This window comes from Rhododendron vialii, chromosome 7a (assembly GCF_030253575.1).
Source record: "Rhododendron vialii isolate Sample 1 chromosome 7a, ASM3025357v1".
NCBI classification, from domain to species: Eukaryota; Viridiplantae; Streptophyta; class Magnoliopsida; order Ericales; family Ericaceae; genus Rhododendron; species Rhododendron vialii.
In genome coordinates this window covers 16,667,045-16,678,351 of record NC_080563.1, presented here as the reverse complement: position 1 = coordinate 16,678,351, position 11,307 = coordinate 16,667,045, and the positions used below count along the sequence as shown (strand labels likewise).

Sequence of the window (11,307 nt, the reverse complement as noted above, 5' to 3'; positions counted from 1 at the left end):
GGTGGGAATACGGTAACCCGAGTCGTTAGGGATCACCGTGACGCACGGGGTGGTAACACGGTAATCCTTGTGGCGTTGTACGGTAACGCAAGGGGTGGAAATACAAATGGTGGGAGTTTGGGTTAGCGAGTCGAGTTGAGATTATCTAAGTCGTTTGTGTCACATGACTCATGCACTTAAACTGGATAGAAGTTCACTTTCAAGTCGGTTGAATAATATATACATTCAAGCTGAGTTTTCTTATCCTTCTTCGTTTGCACTTATCAACAAGTTTGCATTTAGCGTTGGTAAAGACTTTCCTACTGGGCTAGTGTAGCTCAACAAAATCCTTCTTTTCAGGTTTTAATGCTGGGCAATAGACTGCATGCAATGGTGTGCTTGGACATGAAGATTTTTGGAAGCTAATTTCATTTAGTTACTTATTCATCTTTGAAAGAGACTAACTTTTGGCCAAAGATGGCTTTGTAACTAATTTGCTCGTGAATTATCTTTTGACTAAAGTTTGTAACATCCTGAATATGTCGTATTGTATCTAAGTTAATTTGGGCGGTAGTGCCAAGGTTGTATTTCTTAAATCATGGGGACTTGTTTGTAAATTAAACAGGTGGGAAACTCTTTTGGGTAATATGTACAATGCGCGAAGTTCTTTTATTATAATGTATTACTTATTTATGCTAAAAATCAGGGTCGTGACAGCTCCCCCTTACTTGCCCTAACCGGGAGCCCCGATAAAACGGCCTAAGTAATTTACTTAGTTGGAGTCATCGGCCGCCCCGCAAGGATGAATTCCCCAGGGAACTAACCGTAACCATTGGGCCCACAATGAACTAACTGTAACCTTGGTAGTATATAGATCATAACCTAGTACTATAATACATATCACCCTTTTATCTCCTATTCAAAAAGCGCGATCACACAATGACATATCCTAAGGTTTCGAATCGACAATCAACTGTCATACCTTGGCTTCATTTCTCTTCTCCCAAACTGGACTCTGTGGATAACCTCGAACAAATCCGGATTCACTGGATAACCTCCAAGAATCCCATTAAACCATCATTCCTCTGGCTAACCGCCCATCACATCATCTCTTATCTTTTCTGATTTCCTTTAACTCAAAAATCGTCTATGTGATCTTCTATGTACGTACGCCAATTCCTAGTGAACCTAATGTCCATTCTAAGTTCTCATGAAACAGAGTGAACAACAATCAAACATTATAATTCACGAAATGGAAATCATTTTTTTCTTTTTACACAAAAAATTTATCTAACAATGCCAAGGAGATTTAGATTTCAATAAAAAGTAGAATGATTATTGTACATTTAATCGTGCCATAAACTTATCATGCAACAAAATTAATTATTCGGTACACTAATCATGCGATAAAATTAATCATTCGGTATACTAATCATGCGATAAAATTAATAAAAGAATAATGTTAAAGTCATTCCTCTTGTTTTTCTTTTCCTTTTTCAGAACGAAAAATCTACGTCTATTCTATATCATTTCGTAGTATTGACGGTATTAATAAAATTTGTATTTGCGACAAAACTAGGATCGAACTTGTGAACTTTGGGGCTAAAAATATCATTTCTTCATATGCTAGGGTAGATTTACAAACTAACTATAAACAAAGGACTGAACTGTAGTTCTTCCAAACATATTTTCAAATCTTAGTGGCTGCACAAAAATGGAACTACGAAACAGAGGTACGGCCGGACTCGACCGGCCACGTCGGGTTCAATTATTTTCAAACCCAAATGCGAAACAATCAATACAGAATAATATATATTTAGGGAGGTGAGTTCATACTACCTCGAGTCCAGCGAAATGATTTTCGGAGAGGTTCGGTGACGGGTCGGAGCGGCGGTGGCTCGGTCGGAAGGTGGTAGTGTACCACAGTGGAGATGGCTCCGGTGGTAGTGATGGCCGGTGATTATGACTGCTCCGGTGGTGAGAGAATGTACGGTGGTGGGAATGGAGGTTAACGGCGGCGGTGGTCCGGTGATCGTGGTGAGGTTGCTTGGATGGTGGTGAGGTTGCTCGGATGGTGGTGAGAGCTACGGTGGAGAGCTGGTGATGGCGGCAGGAGGAGTTCCGACTGGTGGAGGAGGTGGCGATGGAGGAGGTTCGGTTGGAGGTGGTGGCGAGGAGGTGGTGATAGGCTGATAGCTCCGGCAATGGTGATTTTGGTGATGGTGATGAGTAGCTCGGTGGTGGTTGTGGCCGATCGGTGGTGGGTTGGCTCAGGCCCCTCTGTCTCACGCTGCCCTCTCTCTCTCTCTACCGTGTGTGTGCTTGCTGGGAACAAGAAAGAGGAAAGGGAAGAGGGAATTTATTTTAATGGGTTTTGGATTATATGAAGGATATGAACTCTAGGACAACAATGATTTGTCTCATTGGGAGGGAATTCAGGAGGAAAGGTGGGATTTGTTCAGAAGCAGAAACCCAAATTCATTTGGGTTTGAACACGCCACTTGACTTACTTTTTAGGCGTTGGTGTCAAGACTAGTAGACTTGACTCCATTTCTAGCCATGCGTCATTTTGGTATCGGCTTCGCTTCACAATATTGAAGTTTTGAGTTATTACTGACTGTTTCTGGAGAACTGATATATTTTCTACTATTACATTACACTGATAGTCGGTATTAGATCTGCTGATATGGTAATTTGGAGGAGTAGTGCGGATACGGGAAAGTGCAGCATTAAGGGAGAAAATAGACAAAAATCAACTTTAGAGGAGGTTAATTGTTCGAAAGATCTAAGTTTTGTTGAATATCACGGAACATGATGCTTTTGACAGAGCCCAATGAAAAGAAAATGAATTCATGTAGCCGATCCAATTGATTGGGGCGAAAGGCTTGGGTTTGTTTAATTGGTTTGGTTTGGTTAGTCATATGGAATGTCAATCAAAACAAAAGTCAAGTCAAGAAAGGAACACTTCTACTGATATGTCCATTCAATTGGACCAGTGTGGCAAATGACAATCTCAAACAAATTCCAAGCAAATTATCTAGTCTTCTTAGAATTATAGAGCGATTGTACCCAAAAATGATTGTCCACTGGAAATGTGGCACGTTAAGGTTACTTGGTAACAAACATTGAGCAAAGCACCTGTTTTTTTCCTATGCCAAAGTGCAGTGAATTTGGTGAAATTATGCAGTGAAGTCATGCGTAGTGCACTCCATGGTGGGCACAATACAAAATCTGGTGTTTGATTTCAAGCACTTAGAGGCAGTGCACCATGATCCTGAAATTTGGGCAGTAACTGCCCTTACCAGAGATCTATAAATGTCGAAGAAGATCGTAGACTAAGAAGGGCCAGACCACACACACAAAATGCCTTTCATAGGTCTAGCACCTTCAATCATCTATACTTTCATGCAATTATATATTTCAGTTCCTAGTTGTAACTTTCATTTACGGTAATGGAAATCCCGAGCATTTTCCATTTGAAAGGCATTTGTTACGTTTGAGCACCACGCTCATTTCTTCCTTTTACATCGCTTGAGAAAATTTGAAGTCCTATTCAGTGAGGCAAACAAGAACTGGTGGTGGATTTCATCTACCGCACACAATTTGTCTATTCAGAAGTCAATCCATCTACACTTGGACCAACCGTGGTCCCGGCACACCTGCGCATCTCAATCACACGGCCATGCAAGGCGGTTGTTTTGCTTTTTTCAAGGGAAACAATATTTAATTAAATTTAGTTTATGTTCAGGTGTTTATGAAACATTTGAGTGAAAATTTATTAGTATTTTTGAAATTCTTCACTCTAATAATGCATAATTTAGAATCATTCGTTGCAGCATAGAGGAGGACGGACTCCATGGTGGCGATTCGCCACTTAGGCCACATTGGCGGAACAATAGATCTAATTCTTGTCAGAGAAACTTTTTTGTATACCGGGTATACGAACACCCTTGGTATCCCCTCCGGTCTATTTCTAATTTTTCGGCCATTTTCCGATCACACTTGCATCATTGACTCCATTCATTTTGTAGAGTTTGGCGAGAACCTTAAATATACCAAAAATCGTGTTCATCGGATTTTTGTAGATACATAATTTTTTATTTTTTGAAACAGCAAAAATTTTATTAAGGATAAAGTCGACAATGGGTATACCGAGGGAAAAGAAGAGGGGAAAGAAAGAAGAAGAGATAGGGGGGAGAGGGGAGGGAAACTTCCAACAAGAAGTTGAGAAGAAACAAAACCAAACTACGGATACCAACACCAAAAGAAATTCCAATAAAAAAACATGACACCAGTATTCCTTCCATGAATCTGCCTGCATCCTCATCCCAGTCTTCCATTTTAGCTGGCAGCCGGTGGGGTAATCAGTGAATTGATTGGAAACAAATTAGTGAGGCTAGAACCAGTTAACAAAAACTCTTCGACAACAAACCAGCAGCATGCACTTCACCAATTATAATTGCATCTCAAAGCCTATTTGTAGCAGAAAGCTTCACACTCTTTTGAGAAAAATGGATCGAAAGCACATAGAGCCTACCTCCGTATACATTTTAATCTCAAAGGCAGCATCATCAGGTAGCAATTATCCAATCAATCCCAAAAGATCTCTTAGCCCTCCACAAATTAGGAGTTGAAAGAGATGTCAAAACAGAAAGATCATTCCTCCCGCAGCAAATCTAAATCCTCCAAAAGATTGGAGTTGAAAGATATACAGCACCTTGCCAGACATGAAAGAGCTCTGACCCTAATATGGAAGCTCATAATAAACCAGCAATAACAATAATGATCTCTTAGCCCTCCAAACTAGGAGTTGTGAAGAGATAGGCCAGAAAGCAGCAATCAAAACAACAGAGACCCAGAACCAGAGACAAAATACTTGAAAGCTTACATGACATGGGTGTCTCTTGAAATTTAGCTAGTAACAGTTGGGGTAAGTAGAGGATTGTTGGAAACAAATTTGTGAATCCAGAAACCAGCCAAAAAAAAGAAAAACCTCTTCAACGAACTCCTCACAAGACAGATCAACCATCTATCCGCATCATTCGACATTACACTTGAACAGATATCAGTAACAAATATCAACAAACGTCGAATGGTGGAGACAACCAGTGGTAAGCATACCGGATTCCTCTTGCAGCAAAAATGACAAGCTATCGAAATTCAAACCCCATATCTCTTAGCTCACCACAGCACCTTCAGCCTCTGAAACTGCATAATCAACCTCACTATTCTCCCAAAACCTCTGTACATTAGTAGCTTCAAACTATTCCACCTTTGTTTCCTGAACCATCATGATATTTGGGCTAACGATCTTTGATCAATTTGGACTGCCCAAACCTCTGATGCTCCAAGAGATGATCTTCATTTGTAGTCAAGGACTGAGAAACGGTTGTTTCTCAGCAAACAATTGTATTCAGCATCTTCTTCTTCAATCAACTTAGCCATTGCCTCGATATGTTTCTCCGTGAATTCAATTCCCAATCTTTTACCCACCTCAGTAGTGGATTGAATTGCATTTAGAGGTCTATTAATGCCCGGGATATTACTCTCTGTTCTAGTTTCACTTTCCTCCACACTCAAGGACTCTTCATACAATTGACTTCTAACTTCTTTTCTAGTTAATGCTGGTCGGAGTTCCACCTGAAGAGTAATGCCATGCAGTTGGGAGATTCTAATAGTATTTCCAACGCCAATCTCCACTGGACCATTTAATAATAGTGGACCCAATCGTGTCAATTCCTCTTCATTTTGATTGTTTCAAACTTGCTCCACCCCCTGCTCCTGTTGAAATCTACATGAAAACAGTCCAAGAGAGTCGGCAACTCTTGATTCCAAATCAGAATTTGTTTCTGTATTGCCTTCATCACTCTTCTCTTTTTCGAAATTCTCTTCAAGTTGTTCCAATGGATGCTCAACCGGCGGGTCCCCCCCTTGATCCTTGTTTCCAATTGGTTGATTGTTAATAGCCAGAGAGTCACCTACAATAGACTCTTCAGCTTCTTCATTAATAATTTCCTCCCTTGGACCGAGCACATTACTTGAGCTCCCATCCTTCAGCAGTAAAGTGGTTGGCATAACCCCCTTCGTTACTACTTTGTCTGCTAGCTGAGCATCCAACACAGTTGGTTTTGATTGGTCAAAAACCCTTCTCTCCTCCACGACGTCATCACTACCGGATTCGCTGCCGGAGGAGCCGAGGAGAGATGTGGTTTTTGATCCAATCTCTCGAATGTGGTTCTCGTTGAATGTATCATCACAATCCTCTTCCCAAACCCTAACACTGTAGTTTCTTCCTCTTACTGTAATATTGGCACACATGAAAATTGAAGAAAATCAAAATTGAATCCAAACCACACCGAATTGGAACCCAGTTTTTTTTTTTTTTTTTTGCAATTTTTATGTATGCCGATTATGTATCTATTAAAATCCGATGAACACAATTTTTGGTATGATTATGGTTCTCGTTAAACTCTACAAAATGAACGGAATCGATCATCCAAGTGTGATCGGAAAATGGCCGAAAATTTGAAAACAGACCGGAGGGGATACCAAGGGTGTTAGTATCCCCGGTATACTAAAAAGTTTCTCAATGTTAGTGGCAATGCCATGAAACCACTTTCATCACATACATAGCTTGTTTGATACAGAGTAAAGCAAGGAGGGGCTGATGCAGAGAGATAAGAAAGAGAGTTATTTCTAGAACATCAAAACAAGCTACATGCATGATTCAGTTAAGAATCGTTCGTCCTAACCATGTTGCCGGCCTTGTTCCCTCGCCCCGAGAAATACATTTTTAATCTTGTTCAGTTCTGCAAGGACGTCTCTAGCATTCATTCTCTCACCGGGCAGTGCAGCACAACATAAAACACCAATTTGAAGGATTGAGACAAGGCAAACTTCAAGTTTATTAGTGCTTGGTATGATAGTTTGCCGAGTCCCACTTGGATGCCTCTCTTCTTCCAATATGATCTGGGGATCGACGATCTCTAATACCTTGTCTGGAAGAAACCGTTTTGTGTAACCAGAGAGGCTAAGAGTGTCATTGAACATGTAATCAGTTGGTCTTTTTCCGATTAACATTTCCAGTAGTAACACTCCATAGCTATACATATCACCTTGTGTTGATATCTCTTCACCCGTACCATATTCTGCAGCGAAACCATACAAAAGAAACAAGAGAAATTATTCATGATATTGGTATCATTAACCAAAATTCTGTGGTTGCCTTCTTTTGTTGAAAGAATTTCTCCAACATTTCAAGACAAAGAAATACAACGAGGACCCATAAAAAGGTTTGTTAGAGTTTTCTCCTTTAGCTAAACCTCCATTGTCTTACAACACAGAAGAAACAGTAATGGGAAATTATCTTTGCATTATGAGGTTTGATTTATACGTAAACTTATGTGCTTAGTTTTCACTCCAATATTGACCGATAACAATGAAACTAATTAATTGAATGAATAGAGCAATAAATTAGAGTAAATTACCTAGAGCAACATATCCAATTGTTCCTCCAATTGCAGTTGAACTTGATTGTTGTTGATTGTTTGATCTGCATGTAGTTGGTAAAAGAATCTTTGCAAGACCAAAGTCACTCACATGGGCACAAAAATCACCATCAAAAAGAACGTTGCTTGGCTTTAAGTCGCAGTGAATGATAGCTACTTCGCAATGATAGTGAAGATAATCCAATGCAGAGGCCACATCAATGGCGATGTTTAAACGTTGAATGAGGTTCAAGCTCGCAGTTCCCCGTTGCTCATGAAGACATTCTGGGTATAACCAGTTATCTAAGCTCCCGTTTTCCATGAACTCGAAAACTAAAGCCTTGAAATCATTGCGCTTAAAATCGATGCTTGAGCAAGATGTGATTATCTTGACAAGATTGCGATGGCGAATGTTCTTGAGTGCTTCACATTCTGCTTGGAAACTCCTATTCCCACCACGTTCTTGAAGTTTCAATACCTTCACAGCAATTGTTTGTCCAGTAGAGTCAAGAATCCCTTTGAAAACAGAACCATATTTTCCCTCACCGATCAAGTTGTCAGAAGAGAACCCATTGGTTGCTTGGTGAAGTTCTGCATAGGAGAGTTTCGGGAACTCCCTTTGAAAAGGTAAGGCCGAAGAAATTTCTCTTCTTGACCTTCTAATTCGAAAAGTAATTGTTGCGACACAGAGTAGGATCACAACAATAAACGACGTAGTGATTACCGGTATAATCACTTTATTGTTGAGAAGTCCTTTCTTTTTCTGCAATACGTTTGCTGGACAAGCAGGAAGCTGCAGTTCTTCAACTCCTCCGCACAGCTTGCTATTCCCGACAACTGAAAAAGCACTAACATTCTTGAACAATCCATCAATTGGAACTTCACCTTCGAACATATTGTATGAAAGGTTGAGACTTTCAAGTCTCAACTCTCCTAAGAACTTGGGAATTTGTCCAGACAAATTATTGCGAGACAGATCTAGGAATCGAATACCTTTCAATTGATTGAGGGATGCGGGAATCGGACCTTCAAAATGATTTCCATCGAGAGAAAGGAGTTCCAACACTTGGAAACTGCTAAGAGTTGCTGGGATTGCTCCTGATAATTTGTTATTTGATAAGTACAGCTTTCCAAGATTTCTCAAGTTACCGATTTGCATTGGTATCGGTCCTGTTAACTGATTATCAACTAGGAAGAGACCAATAGACAGGGATGAAAGCTCGAAAATTTGTTCAGGTATCGTTCCGATGAGGTTATTGAACGATAGATCAATTGCTAGAAGACGTTTACAATTTCCCAAGGAGTCGGGTATCCTTTCCTCTAGCTTATTGTCAGCAAGGGCAAGGATGCTTAGCTGGCTGAGGTTTCCAATGGAGGATGGGATTTTTCCTGAAAGGTTATTTGTGTACATGTAAATTTGTTCCATCTTGGAGAGTTTACCAATGGATTCAGGAATACTGCCGCTAAACATGTTATCCACTACTGCGAAATACTGTAAGTTCAGAATGTTCTCAATCCCAGCAGGTATGCTTCCAAATAAATAGTTTTCTCCAAGATCCAAATAACTCAGAAATTTTGAGAGATTTGCGATGGAATGGGGCAACAAACCACTAAAGTTATTTTCACCTAAACCCAACTCTCGTAGATTGGAACAGTTGGACAACGTATTAATAATGTTATGCAATTCATTCCCGCTATTAGTTCCAAGTGGATTGGCAGATGCCGAAAATTTTTCAAGATCATTAAGGTTTCCTAGACTTTTTGGTGTGGGCCCGTTAATTGCATTGTATGCAATACCGTGTGGGCCCGTTAATTGCATTGTATGCAATACCGAATCTCAAAAGTCTAGAAGAATTGCCTATCGATGAAGGAATAGGCCCAAAGAAATGGTTTACATCGATAAAAAATTCTTGTAGATTTGGAAGAGCAAAATCGAAATCTGGGGCGAGGCTTCCATGCAATTGATTGAAGGTTAGAGAAACAACTCTGAGTGACGACATGTTGTAAAGCTGGGTAGGAACCATACCAGTCAAGTTGTTCGAAGATAGCCGAAGAAAACGTAAATTGAAAAGCCGTCCAAGTTCGAAAGGAATGCTTCCGATTAGCTTGTTCTCCCCCAAAGAGAGCACAGACAGCTCAGAGAGATTTCCGAACGAGGCCGGTATCGATCCTTTGAAATTATTTCGACCAAGACCCAGTCGTGTGAGACTAGACAGAGAGCTCACTGCGACTGGCATTTCGCCTCCTAGTCTGTTATTAAATAGGTTTATTTCTTCGATGTTCGACCAACCAGTGATATTGGTAGGTAGCTTGCCTTCAAAGGAATTACTCCAAAGAATAACATGTTGAAGTCGAAACAACCTTCCAATTTCATTCGGGATGGTTCCATGGAAGTTGTTGTTGCCGAGATCAATCATCCTGAGGAAGGTAAGGTTCCCTGCATGAGGGGATAGAGAACCCACCAACCCTTGGGATGATAAGTCTAGAATGGTCACGCGTTGATGCTTACGACCGCATGTAACTCCATCCCACTTGCAGAAGTGGATGGAATGATTCCAGGAGCGAAATACCGGAGAAGCATCACCTTGCACAAAATCCTTGATAGCAAGCAAAGCTTGACGGTCTGTCTCATTTGACATGGGGAGAGCAGTGGTGCTGCTCATGGCCAAGGTGAAAATTGTTAAAATAAAACAGAGGACGGACATTGCAATTCCTGGCCTTAGAAACATTATTTTGGTGCTAAAGGATAAAAGGATATGAAAGGGGAAAGGTGGTGCTAAAGGATAAAACATTATATAGAGGCTGCTTCTAGCTCTCCGGGGATCAGCTCATTTACATCCTCATTCCTCCATACTTTTATCTTTTGTTTTTGTTCCGGGCCCACATTTATGATCTGAACTATTCATCTTGTAGAATTCATAATGAAAAATATGATTGCAGAAAGTTACATTAATTCAGAGGGAGTAAATTATATACACCGACAGTGAAATCATTCTTTACAGCGTATAGGGGGATACGGACTTATTTAATAGGCGTGCACAAATTTATGGGTCGATAAATAAAGATCGGGAGTCCACCCGTACAGGGGGTGTAGGACTCCACCACAGGGGTGTGAGTGAAGTTTTCCCTTCAATTTACCAAAATCCTTCAGAATTGCGGGTCATGCATAATGTGCACAAATTTGAAAGTTCCATGTACGAGAACTTTGAATCAAGACATTTTGAACTGTAATATTCAATACATTTTGAACTGCATTTTTATTTATTTAATCAATTATACTGGCCGTTTATTAAGGGAGGGAGGCTTAATAAATCGTCCTAAAACCCCTACACACTTATGTTTTCGTCCTGCCCTTTTAAAGTACTTATGTTTCTGTCCTCCTACTATCTTTTATACCCATGATGCCCTTATATTCTTGCTACATATATATATTCTATTATATATATAGCGTTGAAATTTGGGACGATTTCCTAATCCATTCCGTCCTCCCGAAAATCTCGATTCAACCATTTGGCTGTCCTGAGGAAATCTCGCGATCATATCCCAAGATTGGCGTGGAAGATATTAATCGATCCTATCGATCTATAACGAACCCCTCCATTCGAATTTGGAGCTCAAATTTTCATAAAACCCTAGTCGTTCGAAACCCACACCAGTCGGAGAACCCAACCTTCAATCCCGTCATCCATTGTTGCGATTTCTGGCGGCGAACAACTACGTATGCATTCCCCCGTCCTTTCCGAATGGGTTTTTTTTGCGGAAAAAAAACGCGACGCCATATATCGATCAAGTCCTTTGTGGTTGAAGCCATCGGCGGAGTATAAGGGGATGAAACCGAAAT

General features: G+C 40.4%; 1 protein-coding gene across 1 annotated transcript; it reads right to left on the bottom strand.

Moving 5' to 3' along the window:
• Positions 1-6,567: 6,567 nt before the first annotated feature.
• On the bottom strand, positions 6,568-9,285 carry LOC131332713 (probable LRR receptor-like serine/threonine-protein kinase At3g47570). The gene is made up of 2 exons (XM_058367008.1): positions 7,467-9,285; positions 6,568-7,127 (listed from the first exon to the last, which is right to left on the bottom strand). The coding sequence occupies exons 1-2, from the start codon at positions 9,283-9,285 to the stop codon at positions 6,727-6,729; spliced, it is 2,220 nt and encodes a 739-aa protein (XP_058222991.1). The 3' UTR covers positions 6,568-6,726.
• Between the last annotated feature and the right edge of the window lie 2,022 nt (positions 9,286-11,307).